The sequence below is a fragment of the Salvelinus sp. IW2-2015 genome, linkage group LG13 (genome assembly GCF_002910315.2).
Source record: "Salvelinus sp. IW2-2015 linkage group LG13, ASM291031v2, whole genome shotgun sequence".
Classification (NCBI taxonomy): Eukaryota; Metazoa; Chordata; class Actinopteri; order Salmoniformes; family Salmonidae; genus Salvelinus; species Salvelinus sp. IW2-2015.
Window position 1 is genome coordinate 2,486,626 of NC_036853.1, and position 19,694 is coordinate 2,506,319.

The 19,694-nt window shown below is 43.7% G+C and overlaps 1 protein-coding gene across 1 annotated transcript in view; it reads right to left on the bottom strand.

The window, feature by feature from the left end:
* Positions 1-10,581, bottom strand: part of LOC111971971 (dual specificity protein phosphatase 8-like) — a 94,751-nt gene extending 84,170 nt beyond the window's left edge. The window contains exon 1 of the mRNA XM_023998765.2: positions 10,310-10,581. Coding sequence (XP_023854533.1) covers positions 10,310-10,546 — 237 coding nt within the window. The 5' untranslated portion in view covers positions 10,547-10,581. The remainder of the gene's footprint in view (positions 1-10,309) is intronic.
* Between the last annotated feature and the right edge of the window lie 9,113 nt (positions 10,582-19,694).

Below are 19,694 nucleotides of genomic sequence, written 5' to 3' on the forward strand. Positions count from 1 at the left end.
ACCGATTCTCTGCCTGCTCCTGCCCGCCTGTCCAACATCACTACTTTGGACGGCTCTGACTTAGAATATGTGGACACACAATATACCTAGGTGTCTGGTTAGACTGTAAAACTCTCCTTCCAGACTCACATCAAAATATCTCCAATCCAATAGTTTAGATATTTAGATATTTTGGCTCTATTGCGCGCAAGCACAAGTCCGAAAAAGTTGCAAGACTGACTTAAGGGAAGTCCAATTTACTCCTGCTGCCCACTACCCTTGTAAAACTGACCATCCTAGACATCCCCTCGACCCGTTTCGTATTTGGTCAAAAAAAATTGTTTAAAAGCAAAATAGCCTCCACAACCTAAAACTCAAAACTAATGGCGCATTGGAGCCCCGGTATCAAAAAAAATGCGAGGTGGGGTTTTGGCAACCAAAGGGGACACAAGAAGTAAGGACCTCCATTAGGAATCAGCACAGAGAAAACTCTTGGAAGTGGCAACAAGGGCATCGCCGTAACGGGTGACACGATGGCAGTATGCCGCGTGGACTTGCACTTTTGGTCACGACCCAACAATCATGAATGGAGACAGGGCAGCTTCGGACTCCCATAAAAACAGGTGAGCCAAATGAACATCTTTCTTGGGGCAATTAGTGGATGAGACATACCGTATGTTGCAGAAAGAACGAGCAGCTATTATGGCAACTGAGGGGCAAGAATGCCAGTTCGATCGGATTGAGATCACACTGGAGACTATAGAATAGCCTCTAGGACTTCAGTACAGACGATCTGGACAATGCCAGCAGATCGGCTTGACTTATCTGCGCCCATCATACCTACCACACTGCGACTGTACACTCTCGTTGGTGGCCCTCGTCTTCATACTCGTCGCCAAACCACTGGTTCCAGGTCATCTACAAGACCCTGCTAGGTAAAGTCCCCCCTTATCTCAGCTCGCTGGTCACCTAGCAGCACCTACCTGTAGCACGCGCTCCAGCAGTATATCTCTCTAGTCAACCCCCAAAACCATTCTTCCTTTGGGACGCTCTCCTTCCAGTTCTCTGCTGCCAATGACTGGAACGAACTACAAAAATCTGAACTGGAAACACCTATCTCCCTCACTAGCTTTAAGCACCAGCTGTCAGAAGCCAGCTGAGGAAAGAACGTGGCAATGGAAAGAAAAGGAACACGAGAAAAGAAAAAATATAAAGCTGAGAAGAAAGTAATTCGGACCCCTTGTACCATAACCATCTTACAATTAACGCCAAACAAACTACCTCTTTACCTACTGTATTTATTGAACTCAGTTTACAAAAATTATATTTTGCTTCTTTGCTACCCATTATTTCTGCTCTTCACTTTGCACTTTTCTTCCACTGCAACCAACATTCATTTGTTTTTTTGTGTTTTTTTTGACTGCTGTGTTGTATCATTCGGCCTCGCATGGCCTTTTATATTTTTATTTATTTATACATATATTTGTTTGCCTTCACCTCCCTTATCTCACCTCACTTGCTCACATTGTATATAGACTTATTTTTTTTTCACTGTATTATTGACTATATGTTTGTTTTACTCCATGTGTAACTATGTGTTGTTGTATGTGTCGAACTGCTTTGCTTTATCTTGGCCAGGTCGCAATTGTAAATGAGAACGTGTTCTCAATTTGCCTACCTGGTTAAATAAAGGTTAAATAAAATAAAAAAAATTAAAATTTTTTTGGGGGGATGACTGACTAAACTGTCAGAACCATTGTTATTATAGCTCGGAGGTCTTAACCGAATCTGTTCGTCCACACTCAACTCTCGTTGCGCGACATACATCATAATATTGGGCACCAGGCATGTCTGTATAGCCTCTCCCACAGTATTGCCACGGTCGGGGCTAAAATGTGAGTGTTGCTAAAAATGTCTGCCTCAGGAAATCACCAAAACATTCCAGGCGGTGTCATAAAAATCGCCAAACATCCTGCTGCGCCCTTCTGTTACCATCAACCTGGCTACCTGGCTATGACAACCAGCGGGTTAGTTATCCTGAGTGGTGCTATAGCCATGATACTGTACACCTGGCTAGAACAGGATACGGACCTAAAAACAATGTCTACACCACTGTATTGTCCTGGATGGAAATAAGTATGACACTGTACTCGCATATGCTAACTCCGTCGCTACCATTACCTGGAAATAATGTCAATGTCAAGGGTCAGGATATCACACTTGTGCATCGAACTGTATACTGCAGTCCTAAGTTAAAATAAGGATGATACCGTAAACTGCTAATCCATTTCAGTCACTACTAGTGAATGTAAATAACACAAATCTATAGTTCCTGATATAGTGCTCAATGCTCATCATGCAAATACTGTAACATTATCCATTTTGCTATTCTTATCCATATTCAAGACAAATTATGTAAGAGATTTGTCATATGGTAAGAAGACAATGTATTCGTCTTTTCTAGGTGTCGTGTCTGYGGTGGGGCAATCACCATGAGGCATTACACTTCATTACATAGTCCATCTGTAAACTACCCACCCAATTTACCTACCTCACCCCCCATACTGCTTTTATTTATTTACTTTTCTGCTCTTTTGCACACCAGTATCTCTTCTTGCACATGATCATCTGATGATTTATCACTCCAGTGTTAATCTGCTAAATTGTAATTATTCGATTTATTGCCTACCTCATGCCTTTTGCACACATTGTATATAGATTCTCTTTTTTTCTACCATGTTATTGACTTGTTTATTGTTTACTCCATGTGTAACTCTGTGTTGTCTGTTCACACTGCTATGCTTTATCTTGGCCAGGTCGCAGTTGCAAATGAGAACTTGTTCTCAACTAGCCTACCTGGTTAAATAAAGGTGAAATAAAAAAWWAAWWAAAAWAAAAWAWWAWAAAAATTAAGTCATTACCCAGGATCCTTAGCAGGTAGATACCGGTAGGTGACGGAGATAAATATTTAGTAAATGGCTTACGGGACACGTGCAGCCGGAACCCAGTCTTCCAGCAAAAGGACCAATTAGTATCAAAGACTAACAAGTGACACTTGAACATCAGTTCAGGTTAAACGTGTTCAAATTGTTTGTAGTGGAAATAAAACTGGAGAGAGAGAAGAAGACAGAAGAAGAGTGTGTGTGATAGAGAGAGAGTGTTTGTGACTCTGATTTGAATTTGGTGAACTGCACTGTGTCAGTCAGCATACAGTGCAGTGCAGTACAGAACAGAGCCTGGTGACCTCCCTAAATGCCAGTCTAAGAGTCTCCCTGGCCTTGACTGGAGCTAACAAACCTCTGGGCAATCTCTCAGGCCTTGCCCTGGCCCTGACTGGAGCTAGCCAACCTCTGGGCAATCTCTCAGGCCTTGCCCTGGCCCTGACTGGANAACCTCTGGGCAATCTCTCAGGCCTTGCCCTGGCCCTGACTGGAGCTAGCCAACCTCTGGGCAATCTCTCAGGCCTTGCCCTGGCCCTGACTGGAGCTAGCCAACCTCTGGGCAATCTCTCAGGCCTTGCCCTGGCCTTGACTGGAGCTAACAAACCTCTGGGCAATCTCTCAGGCCTTGCCCTGGCCCCGACTGGAGCTAGCCAACCTCTGGGCAATCTCTCAGGCCTTGCCCTGGCCCTGACTGGAGCTAGCCAACCTCTGGGCCATATTTTAAGACTTGCCCTGGTCCTGGCCCTGATTCACTCCTACACCACATCCAGCAGCATGGAGCAGCGTGGAAGATTAGCTTTGCTGAAGTCAAGAAACAACCCGGCCTGACCATCACACAGTCACTGACTAGGGACCATGCTCCTGCTGAGGTCGAGGTCCACCCACACACTACACACAAATACGCTCACACACACAGCCTACAGTATTTAACTGACCTAGTTTAAGCCTAGTAGAGTCAGTACAGTGAATTACATGGGGGTTATGTAGGGAGGGAGGACACCATTTTTATTCCTGTCCATACACTTAGTTCACTCAACCTAATCCTGTGATGATAAAATCTGAAAGGGCCGAGCATTGTAGAGCCTTGGGGGACGCCTGCCATTATGACTCAATAGGATGCAGGCAGGAGGTAGCCCACCCATGAATACCCCCTCTCTCTTCAGCTTCCTACATTCACTCCCACAAGGACCCACAATGATGTCCTTTGCTTCATCGGCTGACTGAGACAGGCTCGCTGAGGCGGCCCCTGGTGATGCTGAAAGCCCTGTGGGAGGCAGTTTGTGTCTGTGTGTGTGGTGGGGGCGGGAGCCTGCATTAATACCGCGCAGCCGCTCTGCACGTGCCCAGCTCACGGCCTGCCAGTGGCCACACAAAGGGGGATGATGTCATGCTTAGCCAATAACAAAGGACTCTGGGGCCGTGTGGCCCTCCCGTGTCACCCGGCTAGTTCCAGCTTTATCCAGCCTAGCATTAAATCGGCAGCATTATCCTCTTTACTGTGGTGGAGAGAATACCAACAGCTAGCCAGCAACAGGGCAAAACGGGGAAGACAGAGAGAGAAAAGAGGGGCAGAGAGAAAGAGAGGAAACAGGGATGGTGATAGAGAGATGGTGATAAACAGGTGGGGGGACCAGGACAGAGAGACAGAGAGATGGTGATATTGTAATGCTTCTCGTGGGCTGAAGGAAGAGTGGACCAAGGTGCAGAGTTTGAAGTGTTCATGATTTAATCCAAAAAAACAATCGAACAAAAACAACAAACAGGAGAACGAAAGCGAACAGTTCTGTCAGCCAAACAAAACAGCTAAACAGAAAATAACTACCCACAAAACACAGGTGGGCAAAGGCTACCTAAGTATGGTTCTCAATCAGAGACAACGATAGACAGCTGCCTCTGATTGAGAACCACACCTGGCCAAACACATAGAAATAGACAACATAGAACAAAAACATAGAATGCCCACCCCAACTCACGCCCTGACCAACCAAAATAGAGACATAAAAAGGATCTCTAAGGTCAGGGCGTGATATATATWTTTTTTCTCAACTAATTTTTTTTCTCAAATCATTAGTCATTTAGCAGAAACTCTTATCAAGAGCAACTTACAGTACATTTCCATCTTTTTTTTTCATTCATACTGGTCCTCCTGGGAATCAAAAGTTCTTTAAAACCTCTTTGATGTAAGGTACCCTTTTTAGGGGACCTGCATGTTTCTGGTACCGGTTCCGACCGACATTTTCACTTCCTCATCTATCTGTGGATACCATAGATCGAAATGGCTYGCTTTGAGTGATATCCCTGGTTCCCAAGGACACAGTAGTATTTTCTTCTGAGCCTGTGCGACGTAGGATGTGAAATCTGAAACCACTTGAAGCTGGGACGTCCCTCCTTCCATTTCATTCGCTCTGTCACAGCCACTGACAAAGCACATGCCTGCAATCATCACGGTAGCACATTCAGAGATCGATTTATAGCCATTAATCTAAAAATAATTCATAGATTTTAAAGAAACAACAGTTTCTGTTTGTCACAGATGGACAGGATTAATATGAGATGGAAGGCGAGTTCCTAATGAGTTCAGGAAGCCAAGCTAGAGCTCTGTGAGACGTTTACAGCAAAGGGGGCAGACGCTTTGATCAACAGAGAACTTTAGAAAATATGCACATTTTCTCTAACACTAAACACAGAAATATGTATTTTAAAAGTAACGAGTACTTTTCGGTGTCAGGGAAAATGCATGGAGTAAAAAGTACATMATTTTCTTTTGGAATGTAGTGAAGTAAAAGTTGTCAAAAAATATAAATAGTAAAGTAAAGTACAGATACCCCMAAAAATTACTTAAGTAGTACTTTTAAGTATTTTTACTTAAGTACTTTACACCACTGGTGTACATATAATCATAATAGGGATAATAGTGTACAGTAGTAGGCTATACCCTCATCTATTGCCTGCACTAACCATGGAACTGTGTGATGACACAGCTAAGTATTGTGCCTTGAGAGTTCAAACTGTCACGGCATGGTCTGCGCTCCATAATGATTTAATTCACCTTTTTTTTTTATATTATCAACTGTTACTAAAGATCATCAGCAACAACCACATGGCCGTGCCAGCGTTTACAGAGGAAGCAAATGAAGGTAAATGAAACAATGAAATTAAATGAAATGATACCAACTGAAGAAAACTAACAGTAAATTGTTAGTTGAATTGTGCTGTTATTTGGTCTACTGACGGTCGATACTGATAGTGACTAATATTTAACATGATAGAAATGGAAAAAAGTCGGGGTAGTCTATAAGACAATCAAGAGTGCCCATMCCTGCAAGTTAGAAGTCTGTACAATTAATATTCTGCATAATGGCACAGCATTTCATCAACTTTACTGTGCTTGATACGCTTCAGTTTGCTGCCATGTRACTGGTTTCACATTTGTCTYCAGCRATTATAGGGTCAAATATATCTAAAACAAGTGTCACTTATATTTACAATTCCCTTATCCAAACGGAGAACTCATTTACCTAGCTCTTATCAATAGCTCTTATCAAATTAATACCAAGTACATTACAGTGGATGGAGAAGGTGTTATTTCTATCAGGAAAAAATTAAGCAGATGCTTTTTCCACTTGGAACCGGTAGGTTCGCTAGAACTTATTCACAGTTTCCTCGTGCGTAAATGTGGTGGAATTACTAGGGAATTAAGTCAAGGTCAGAATACGGCGTATTCAAAACGAATAGCAGGTGAATAGCAASCTATGTACTTGCGCTTAACTCGGATCAGAATCGGGCCCTAAATGATTATGTTAACCYGGGGGGTAATCATTACTCCAGACATTTTCAGCAAACAGGGACGGGGACCTACCTGAATCTGTCCAATAGACACGTTAGTTTTTGTTGCACAATAGAACGTTTTGCAAATATTTGGAGTAGAGGTCGACCAATTATGATTTTTCAATGCCGATACCGATACCGATTATTGGAGGACAAAAAAAGCCGATACCGATTAATCGGCCGATTTATTTAATAATATATATWTWTTTTTWAATATATATATATATCATACACACACACATTTTTGTAATAATGACAATTGCAACAATACTGAATAAACAATGAACACTTTTATTTTAACTTAATATAATACATAAATACACACGCACACAGCTCTGAAGTGACAATGATACTGAAGAGTCTGCTTAGGAGACAAATACTCTCAACTGTTTGAATAAAAATAGAGTTTAAGTTACCTGTGATGAATGTTGAAAACAAAAACTTTAATTTCTATATGCAGGAAATCCTATTTTAATAATGGGCATGGTAAGAATTGACAACCAAAGTGGCGATCATAATTCCCATGACACCTAGCAAAATCTGAAAAGCGGTTCCTTCATTTATTCCATAGGATATTTTTTAGATTCACTTAAAATAAGGTCTGTGTTTCGTGTAGGCTGCCATCACCGTGCCAATTTTATAACAGTATAGATATCCATAGGACAAGGTAACTCTGATCAATATTGGCTAAATATAAGCGGAGATAAAAAAAATTGTAGAGTGGATTTATGAAATATGTTGACAAACGTTACCTTATCCTAGTGAGATTTACACGGGTATCAAAACGTCGAGGCGTTTAAGCCTGCACGAAACACAGACCTTATTTGAAGTAGATCAAGACATTCTCTATGGAAGACATGAACGGTAAAATAACGGAGGAACCCCTTTCAAATTCAGCCGCAAGTTATTACAGGAATTATAACGCGTCGACTATTTCTCTCTAAACCATATACCTTTGACTAATCTGGAAACTATCACCTCGAAAAACAAAACGTTTATTCCGTTCCGTATTTTATCTAACGGGTGGCATCCATGAGTCTAAATATTCCTGTTACATTGCACAACCTTCAATGTTGTCATAATTACGTAAAGTTCTGGCAAATTAGTTCGCAAAGAGCCCAAACTGTTGCATATACCCTGACTCTGCGTGCAATGAACGCAAGAGAAATGACACAATTTCACCTGTTAATATTGTCCTGCTAACCTGGATTTCTTTTAGCTAAATATGCAGGTTTAAATATATATACTTGTGTATTGATTTTAAGAAAGGCATTGATGTTTATGGTTAAGTACACATTGGAGCAATGACAGTCATTGATTTATTGTTTTTTATAAGATAAGTTTAATGCTAGCTAGCAACTTAACTTAGATTACTGCATTCGCTAACAGGCAGGCTCCTCGTGGAGTGCAATGTAAWYAATGCAAGATTGGATCCCCCGAGCTGACAAGGTTAAAAATCTGTCGTTCTGCCTTGTTTCCTAGGCCGTCATTGTAAATAAGAATGTGTTCTTAACTGACTTGCCTAGTTAAATAAAGATTAAATAAAAGGTGTAAAAAAATGAAAATAATAAATAAATAAAATCGGCAAATCGGCGCCCAAAAATACCGATTTCCGATTGTTATGAAAACTTGAAATCGGCCCCGATTAAATGGCCATTCCGATTAATCGGTCGACCTCTAGTTTGGAGTAATGATTACACCCCAGGGTTGGGAGCAATTCCATTTAAATTCCACTCAATTCAGGATGTAGTCTGAAATTTCAATTATCTTTAATGCTTTTCAATTAGGAAAACTTTGAATTGGGTTCACTTTCTGAAATTGGAATTGAACCCAGCCCTGATGTAAACCAGTTCTAGACTTCCGACCAGTCCAAAGCCTCTACACACTTACTTGGAGACATCAGCCACTGGTCTATTAAAAGAAGAGTTGTGCAACAGCATTCTGCTCAGGGTAATAATGACTCTAAACTTACCAATCAGAGAGCGAGAGAGCGAGACAGAGAGAGAGAGAGAGAGAGACAGAGAGAGAGAGACAGAGAGAGAGAGAGAGAGAGAGAGACAGAGAGAGCGAGAGCGAGAGAGAGAGAGAGAGAGAGAGAGCGGGAGGAAGGAAGGAAGGAAGGAATGCCAAGCTTCTCCAGCCAGCTAAAGATGTCTTTCAATCCCAGGGAGCAAATACATATATTCATTAAGTTGAATAAAGGTCTAAGGCACTGCTGCTTCCACTCATGTAGAGCGGGTTAGACACCTCTACATCTCACTGAGGGTGGATGGGTAGTTACATTGACAGGCTGAGTTGGAAGGACTGACTCCAAGTGCTAAATCATGAATATAAGCAGCTAGGGGGAAGGAGAGAATGAGACGAAGCACGAGCCACACACATACATGACAGGTCAGGCATCCAGGGCCCGCTGGTTCACATCGGGAAGTAGACGACTGGCTTTTATGAGTCGCCACTCAAACTGTGTGTGTCACACCTAAAAAATTCCCCCAAATGTTTCCGTCATCACAATACTAAGGGCATGTGTCATCCATATCTTATAGCATCACAGAATCAATGCCGTGGCCGTGTTCTTTGGCATTACAGGTGTAATTACATTCAAATTGCGCCACTGTCTTCATTGTTTCTGTCTTGTTGGTGCTGTGGGAAGGAAGATGTCATTTCCACAGCTCTGTTGAGATGGATTTACCCATCATGTAAAAATACTGGATGGAGCACACACACACACACACACACACACACACACACACACACGCACACACACACGCACACACACACGCACACGCACACGCACACGCACACGCACACGCACACGCACACACCCAACCACCCTCACACACACACACGCACGCATGCACGCACATGCACACAGACATGCACAGACATGCACCCAGACAAACACCCAACCTCCAGTTTCACACAGCGACTAAAAATACAGGATTCGCGTAGCATGCCATGGCTGGGCCATGGAAAAAAGGCTGTCATATTGGGAGCAGAAGTCATGGAAAACGGGAGGATTCGGTTTCATTGCAATAAACCTACAGTATGACCGCCTGCCAGCCTGCCTGCCTGCCTGCCTGCCAAATATAGCACCCAGAAATCCAGAGCAGAGTAGGAGCTAGCCAGAGAGACACAGACTGACTACAGAACAGAACAGTACACAGACCTCTACCTGACACTGTTGCATAGAACAATAGCAGATAATGTTCATGTCCTTAGGCTGCTGTTCTTCTCCCGCCCTTACAGTTATCAACATAGTGATCAATTCAAAAAGCATCTCTCACATCCGGGAAATAATCCTGAACTAATGACTGGTGCTGGTCTCCTGGAACACAGACATAGAATGCATAGAAATAGAATCTAGATTCGATATCTATGATAGAATGATACACTGTAGGCAGCCCCTTGGCCCTCATTACCAGCATGTTTTCCTGTTGTGAACTGTGCAGTGTAACTGGTGAGCTGTTGAAAATATTTATTCTTGAAGGACAATAAACTGTAACTTCCATCCACTCTCGAACTCTGACCCCTGACCTCTAACCCCTGTCCCCTTGACCTACCTTGACCTTGCCGTTGGGCTGTAGTAGCTCGGTGACGGACACCTTGTCCTGCTGCAGTCGCCTCTTCACCAGCTTGGAGCAGCACACGTTGACCGCCCCTTGTACATGGGATGCGTTGTACTCCGAGAACGTCCGGCTGTCAATCACCAGTAGACGACCCGCCCCCCTCTGGATCAGCCCCGCTAGGCGCTTGATGTCCATGGCACTCCGCCTGGTTGGTCCCTTCTCCCCCGCCATGATGCCACAACGATGGGCAGCAACGAGGTCAGTGAGGAGTGAGTGGAAGAGGATTCGCGCTGAGGAAAGGGGGGTGGTGATTGAGTTCGTAGGGTGGAATGTATTGGGGGGAGGGGTGGTGCTGAGGGTGGATTGGTGGATGGATGGGGAGGTCAGTGCTGAGTGGTGGAGGAGGTGCCTGGAGAAGGGCAAGTGGGTCGGTCTTGGAGGGTGGAGGGCCGCGCGGGATGGCATGCGGGCCCCCGCCCCCGCCAGGAGGCGCGTGGTGCTGCAGGTGGAGGGGTGTGATGGATTCGGGGAGGGGTGGGTGCTGAGCAGGGTGACGGGTGGCATGAGAGGGATCCCGGAGGTTGTGCTGAGGCTGAGGGTGGAAGAGGGAGTTGGTGGCTCAGGTGGCGGGTGGATGGGGGGTGATGCTGTGGTGCTACGGGGGGGTCGCTGAGGTTGTATGGTCGTGTGGATGTATGGGGAGCGGTTGATGCTGAGGTGTAGGTGGTGTTATGGGGAGGGGTTGATGCCTGAGGTCGGACGGTGGGATGGATGGGAGGAGCCCACGGGTGGTGCTGAGGGTGGATGATGGATGGATGGGGAGGCAGGTGATGCTGAGGTTCGATGGAGTGGATGAAGTGGGGACGGCGGTGGTGCAGGGTCTGGCATGTGGTTGGATGGATGGGGAGGGTGGTGCCTGAGGGTGGGGGTGGATGGATGGGGGGAGGGGATCTGCTGAGGGTGGCAGGTGATGGAGAGAGGGAGGTGGTGGTGCTGGTGAGGGGATGATGGGGGAGGGTGGTGGATGCGGCATGGGGAGAAGGGTAGAGTTTTCTAGAGGGGGAGGGTTGGATGGCATGGGGGAAGGGGTGTTGATAACTGAGAGTGGAGGTGGAGAGGGGCATGTGGTGGTGCCTGGCAGTGTGGAGGTGGATGGATGGCGGAGGAAGGTGCTGACTGATAATGGTAGGAGGGGATGGAATGGATGGGGGGGGTGTATTCTGAGGGTGGGAGGTGGAGAGAGGGAGTGGGTCGGTGCTGCAGTGGTGGAGGGGTGGAGATGGATCGGTGACGCGGCGCGAGGAGATCCGTATGAGTTGGCTTACGCGTGGTGGACAAGAGAGAGACGGAGAGGATGCTCAATGGAGGATGAGAGCATGACTCACACGCGACGTTGTAATCGGACCTCAGGAGAGCCCATAGACGGGGTGTCTAGAGGTGCTCGATACAGTCAAAGAGAAGAGGTGAGACCACGAAGTGGACAGGCACTTTTCATTGTAGATGGTTATAAGTCAAACATTCTAGCCGTATGATGGAAGATTCCATCTAAAGTCGTGAAATATCATACACACTGTTCAAATGAAATGCTTATCGGAACACACTAGTGGCTAATATGAGCTAGCTGACCAACTTATGAGACCAAAACTTTTGCTGGAAGTTTCGAAACACATGGGTGTGAGGGTTATTGCAGCAGACTTTAAGGGTTGTACTGAAACATTCATCCTGAAGAAGTATAGAAACATAGATCAATACAAGTGATGCATCGAACACTTACAACTCATACATGCTAAGTTGTAATGTGGATTAACAATCCACACGCATAATACATTTCAGCAGATGATTCCACACCCACACATCAACCATACAGTGATGCACATTCAGCACCAACTGAACATAGGTGACAAAAGTGACACCAGTCAAGCTGTTCTTCCATGTTCCTATACTGCGTATGCCACGAACGCCTGGATGCATCGATCGTATGAGCACTAAAAACACAACACTTACTTCTCCACCTGGGATTCTCTACCATTGAACCGCAACATGTTCTAACTACGTTGTAATAGATAGCTTCCTCAAGCTTCGCCACATTTGTTAACAACAGTCTCTGTCTGCATGGCCTTGGCATTCATAAAGAAACAACAGAGTACTTAAACAATATATAACATTTGTAGGACCTTCACAGGGGCTCTGGTCCTCCCTGAAGCTCAATCTTTCTTGAGATTTCTGAGCTGAATCCTACCTATGAGGGACTATTCGGTTGAAGCCTACAACAATAACAGTGCCTTTATACACTGACTACAGCGCTGTACTACAATTAAATGTGTGGTGTGTGTGTGTGTGTTTGTGTGTGTGTGTGTGTTGTGTTGTGTGTGTGTGTGTAACAGATGTGTAGTGCTGTGTATGTGTGTGTGTGTGTGTGGTGTTGTGTGTGATGTTGTCGGCTGTGGTTAGCGTGGTCCTCTGTAGGCCTGGCGCACGCTTCGTTGAAACAGGGAACTGTATGGAGCTAGAATAAATTGAAGCTAGGGGGGAATTCACAGAGCAGGTCTGGACACAGATAACAGGCCTGTTTGTGTGTTGTGGTGTGTGTTGTGGTGTGTGTGTGTGTGTGGTGTGTGTGTGTGTGTGTGTGTACGTGTGTGTGTGTGTGTGACATATGTGTGTGCGTGGTTTGTGTCACATGTCACAGAGACCCCCTTAAGCTCCGTCTCCTCACACACTCAATGACTCTTCCTCTCCAACCGCACAAACGTGTATACTGTTTAGCTGAACACACACACACACACACATCACCGGTTGCATGCAATGCACATCTTGCACATCACACCAGGTGTAGACCAAAACATTTGAGGAAATCCCATGATGGAACAAACATTACATTTCCGGAGGTAACTGTCTCGATGAGGGTGACAGAAAGTGCTACTTTACATAAGATGGTAGCGAGCGACATGGTATTTTATTTTTTCTCTGCTACCGCTGCATCATGAAAAATACAATGTCACCTCTCCTCTCGCTTACTGTGTCAAAGAGAAGGTTTACACCCCAGACGAAAGAGAAAGTGAGAGAAGATCGAGAGAACGAGAAGACAGAGGTAGAGAGAGAGAGATTAATGAAGGAGTAAGAGAGAGAGAGAGGGAGAGGAACAGGGGGAGAGAGAGGCTTTCCCATGAAGAAACAGAGGTTGCGTCTAATACAGGACTGTAAACAATGCAGCAGGACAACATCTCCACGACAACAACAGGAGCCAGTATAGCTTTCCTGGAGAGTAGAATGTACCATTTACATACTGACAACCATGTACTACACAGAGAGAATGGGAGGAAGAGAGAGGTGAAAGAGATGGAGACAGAGAGAAATAAAGGCACCATGTGTGTAAGGAGTGGGAGAGAGGAAGAAAGAGTATGTGAGAGAGAAAGGGAAAGAAATTCGGTGTGTATGTATGAGAGAGAGGTGGGAGACAGAAACGTGTGTGTGAGTGAGAGAAAAACAAGAAACATTCAGTCCTGTCCAATAGGGACTTGGTGGGCGACAGAGACACAGAGAGACCTACTATGACATTATCGCCACGGCACAGGGAGGGGATGGGGGAAGGAAGGGTTATTATTCTGTGAGGAACTCTCAGCCTAACAACCCATCTAGCTCAAGGCTACACTGTTAGCTTTCTTATCAGTAAAAGCACACTGTAAGACYTTTCTGTAATTTCAACAGCAAAACACTGTAGAATGCACAGTAAAATACCATACATGTGTTTTACAGTATTAMTTATGATGCATTGTGGGAAAATGTTGTGTGCTATAAGAGGCTATATTTGTTTCACTCCGTGAGTGAGAACGCTGTACCCTCACAGAATACCGCAATATACTGTACTTCAGGAATTCTATATACCTTATCTGGAAACTCTACAGTAACTTACAAGCTAATTACTGCAAGTAATTTACTGGAATTCAAAATACAATACCATACTGCATTTTGTAGAGAGCCAAAAACCTTGGGTGCACAGTATTGTTGTTTATTGCTCATTAACATATTTTGAGGCGTGTCTTATAAGAGGCTATATATGTTGCGCCTGTTAATGAGAGTCCTGTACCAATTTAAGTGATATGTGGTAGTGATTCCCTATCAATTAAACGTATATAGGGAACAGATCAAAGNTATGTTGCGCCTGTTAATGAGAGTCCTGTACCAATTTAAGTGATATGTGGTAGTGATTCCCTATCAATTAAACGTATATAGGGAACAGATCAAAGTGGCAGCAAGTCACAGACCTTTAAAGGTTGAGTGGCTAGCCATGTCCTTTTGATCTGTTCTGCCCGGTAGTATTGATATTTTAGAATCATTTGTTAAGGCTTAAAGTGAAAATGATAGAAAACACCATATATCAGTTGGCATAGTGTAATATATCATTAAATATTCACTATTTGCAATTGCTGATTTTATTTGATACAATTTAAGAATAAAGAACTGTATTGCTATGCTGTTATATTTACCACAGCATTCTGTAAATGATGGTGCATCGTGGAGCAATACACTGAGTGTACGAAACATTAGGAAAACATTCCTTATAATGAGTTGCACTCCCTTTTGCCCTCAGAACAGCCTCAATTCATTGGGGCATAGACTCTCCAAGGCGTTTAAAGCGTCCCACAGGACTGCTGGCCCGTGTTGACTCCAATGCTTCCCACAGTTGTGTCAAGTTGGCTGGTTGTCTTTTGGGTGGTGGACCATTCTTGATACACACGAGAAACAGTTGAGCGTGAAAAACCCAGCAGCGTTGCAGTTGTTGACACATTCAAACAGGTGTGCCTGGAACCTACAAACATACCTTGTTCAAAGGCACTTAAATCATGTCTCAATTGTCTCAAGGCTTAAAAATCCTTCTTTAACCGGTCTCCTCCCCTTCAGCTACTCTGCTTGATGTGGATTTAACAAGTGTCTTCAATAAGGGATCATAGCTTTCACCTGGATTCACCTGGTCAGTCTATGTCATGGAAAGAGCAGCTGTTCCTACTGTTTTGTACACTCAGTGTATTGTGGGAGTAGAACAAATCACTGGGACATTAACATATTTTAAGGCGTGCCTTGTAAGAAGCTATATTTGTTGCACCCGTTAGTGAGAGTGCTGTACCACTTTAACTGATATGTGGTAGTATTTCCTAAATAATTAACTGTATGAAAGGAAAAGGTCAGAGTTGTAGCGGGTCTTAAACATTTTAATGGTTGAATATTTACCCATGTACATTTGGTATGTTTTGCCTTGTCATCATAGCCAGTTGGGAAACCTTTGTTAGGCTTCTAGAAGTGCAATTCATACAAAACACCAAGTATTCATTAATATGCAAATCCCTACAGCCAACATTCTCACTCGAATCCCTTGTAATTACAGTAAAATGCTGTTTAAATACATTTCTTACAGTTTAAAATGTTCACTTTTATTGCTCCGCTTCATTGCTCTGGCATCAAGTTGCTGTGAATATCTCAGTATTATATTGGCACTATCCAGAGATGGTCAGAGATATATTATAAGATACACGACATGGCCAAAAGTATGTGGACACCCTGTCACACATGTTGCTGACATGTGTAAAAAAAAATTGAGCACACATCCATAAAATGCTCATAGACAAACATTGGCAGTAGAATGGCCCAAACTGAAGAGCTCAGTGACTTCAATGTGGCACCGTGATAGGATGACACCTTTCCAACAAGTCNCTCATAGACAAACATTGGCAGTAGAATGGCCCAAACTGAAGAGCTCAGTGACTTCAATGTGGCACCGTGATAGGATGACACCTTTCCAACAAGTCAGTTCATCAAATTTCGGCCCTGCTAGAGCAGCCTCAGTCAACTGTAACTGCTGTCATTGTGAAGTGGAAATGTCTAGGAGCAACAATGTCAAATGCTGAAGTGCGTAGCATGTAAAAATCCTCTGTGCTTGGATGCAACACTCACTACCGAGTTCCAAACTTCCTCTGGAAGCAACGTGATCACAATAACTGTTTGTCGGGAGCTTCATGAAATGGGTTTCCATGGCAGAGCAGCCATGGAAAGCCTAAGCCTACGATCACAATGCGCATTGCCAAGTATCAGTTGAAGTGGTGTAAAGCTCGCCGCCATTGGAATCGTGAGCAGTGGAAACGCATTCTCTGGAGTGATGAATCACGCTTCACCATCTAGCAGTCCTACAGATGAATCTGGGTGTGGCGGATGCCGGGAGAACACTACCTGCCCGACTRCATAGTGCCAAATGTAAAGTTTTGTTGGGGGAGGGATAATGATCTGGGGCTGTTTTTCATGGTTCGGGCCCCTTAGTTCCAGTGAAGAGAAATCTTAACRGTACAGCATACAATTACATTCTAGACGCTTCTGTGCWTCCAACTTTGTGGCAAAWGTTTTGGGAAATACCCTTTCCTGTTTCAGCATGATAAGGCCCCCATGCACTTAGCGAGGTCCATACAGAAATGGTTTGTCGATATCGGCCTGCACAGAGCCCTGACCTCAACCCCATCGAACATCTTTGGGATGAATTGGAACGCCGACTGCAAGCCAGGCCTAATTGCCCAACATCAGTGCCCGACCTCACTAATGGTCTTTTGGCTGAATGGAAGCAAGTCCCCGCAGCAATGTTCCAACATCTAGCGAAAGCCTTCCCAAAAGAGTGAAGGCTGTTATAGCAGCAAAGGGGGACCAACTCCATATTAATATCCATGATTTTGGAATGAGATGTTCGACGAGCAGGTGTACAAATATGTTTGGCCATGTAGTGAATCTTGTTGTAATTACAATTATTTTGAAGACCAATGTATCCTTAACTATAACAACATTTTCAGTAACGGTTACAGAAACGTTTTACTTGCAATGACTGTGATATGTTGTTTTTTATCAACTTGGTTGCTAAGTACAAGAGTGCCCGCTAAAAGACCAAAAGGTACATGTAAATGTAAAAAAGAATTACTTGCAAAGAACACTGGGTAAAATGTCGCTGCATGGGTAATTCCAGTAATACACTGWCAAATTGATTACACCAACATTTTTGGTACCGTAAAATGGATTTGCATAAAATGGATTATAGTAGCGGTACTATAAAATAAATGACAGTATCTTACTGGCCAATTGATGCCAGCAATTTACTGTAAATTTTACAGTACAGCTACTCTATAGATGGAGATAGAAGAGAAGACTGATAGAAGAGAGAGATAGAATTTCATTAAACCATTATTTTACCAGGCAATTTGACTGAGAACACATTCTCATTTACAGCAACAACTCAGGGAATAGTTACAGGGATGAATGAGCCAATTGTAAACTGGGGATGATTAGGTGACCGTGATGGTATGAAGGCCAGATTGGGAATTTAGCCAGGACACCGGGGTTAACACCCCTACTCTTACGAAGTGCCATGGGATCTTTAGTCACTACAGAGAGTCAGGACACCCGWTTAACGTCACATCCAAAAGACAGCACCCTACACAGGGCAATGTCACCAGTCACTGCTCTGGGGCATTGGGATCTTTTTTTAGACCAGAGGAAAGGGTGCYTCCTACTGGCCCTCCAACACCACTTCCATCAGCATCTGGTCTCCCATCCAGGGACTAACCAGGACCAAYGCTGTATAGCTTCAGAAGCAAGCCAGCAGTGGGATGCAGAGTGATATGCTGAAGAGAGAGATGGAGATAGAAGGCAGGACAGATAGAAGAGAGATGGAGATAGAAGACAGGACAGATAGAAGAGAGATGGAGATATTAAGATAGGGACAATAGCAAAGATATGGACGATGAGAAGATAGGACAGATAGAAGAGAGATGGAGATAGAAGACAGGACAGATAGAAGAGAGATGAGATTAAGACATGACCAATAGAAGAGAGATGGAGATAGAAGACAGACAGATAGAAGAGAGATGGAGATAGAAGACAGGACAGATAGAAGAGAGATGGAGATAGAAGATAGGACAGATAGAAGAAGTATGGAGATAAGAAGATAGGACAGATAGATAGAGGTGGAGATAGAAGACAGGACAGATAGAAGAGAGATGGAGATAAGAAATAGGACAGATAGAAGAGAGATGGAGATAGAAGACAGGACAGATAGAAGAGAGAGATGGAAACAAGAGATTGTTGTAGTTCTGTCCTTGAGCTGTTCTTGTCTATTAATGTTCTGTATTATGTCATGTTTCATGTTTTGTGTGGACCCCAGGAAGAGTAGCAGCTGCTTTTGAAACAGCTAATGGGGATAGTACTAAAATACCAAATACCAAAAATAGGACAGATAGAAAAGAGAGATTGAGATAGAAGAGACGAGAGATATGATAGAGAGATTTAGATAGAAAAGACGAGAGATAGAATAGAGAGATTGAGATAGAAGAGACGAGAGATAGAAGAGACGAGAGATAGAATAGAGAGATTGAGATAGAAGAGAGAGATGGAGATAGATGAGAGAGATATAGAATATAGAGCCCTGAAACTCAAATCTGGACCTGGAAGCCAGTTCCATTGCATTGTTTCTCCTCCCAATCAGGGACTGATTTAGACCTGGGATATCAGGTGGGTGCAATTCATGATCAGGTAGAACAGAAACCAGCAGGCTCCGGACCTAGTTGGGTAAGAGTTGAATAACCCTGATATAGAGGTATGAGAGAGAGATAGAAAAGAGAGAGAGAGAAGAGATATGATGGAGCTGTATAGAATATAGAAGCAGAAGAAAGAGAGATAGAAGAGAGAGAGAAGAGAGCTGTTGTTTGGGGTTTTAGGCTGGGTTTCTGTATAAGCACTTTGTGACATCTGCTGATGTAAAAAGGGCTTTATAAAAAAATGCGTTTGAAATTAGATTGAGAGAGAAAGATGAACAGAATTAGGTGTGARACCGACAGTCTTAATCTCCATCACTAAGGACTCTATTCAATCTGTATCGCTGAAGCATTACAAATGTATTACAAATGTTAATCTATTTCCAATAGAGCCGACATATGCAGTGTGTTACCCGTGAATGCAGTGTCCGCTAATGCAGGAACATGGCCTTTAAATTTCAATCACGCTGTAACTCTGAACTTCAGCGACTCATATTGAATAGAGTGTGTCACGATAAGAGCATTTGAAACTGTCATCAGCACACAACATCCATTACATGTCTTCCTAGTGTAGTTCTTACATAACAGGGGGTATTTTCTTCCATCATCTCCTACCATCATCTCCTACACCAGCAAGTGGGCAGCAATCTGACATAGGTGTCAATCTATCTACAGTGGCTGCTTGGCAATGTGCCCAGTGTAGCACAGCATCTGGAACATGGAAGAGCTAACTAACTTCTACATGTAGACTGCTAGAGCTAACTAACTTCTACATGTAGACTGCTAGAGCTAACTAACTTCTACATGTAGACTGCTAG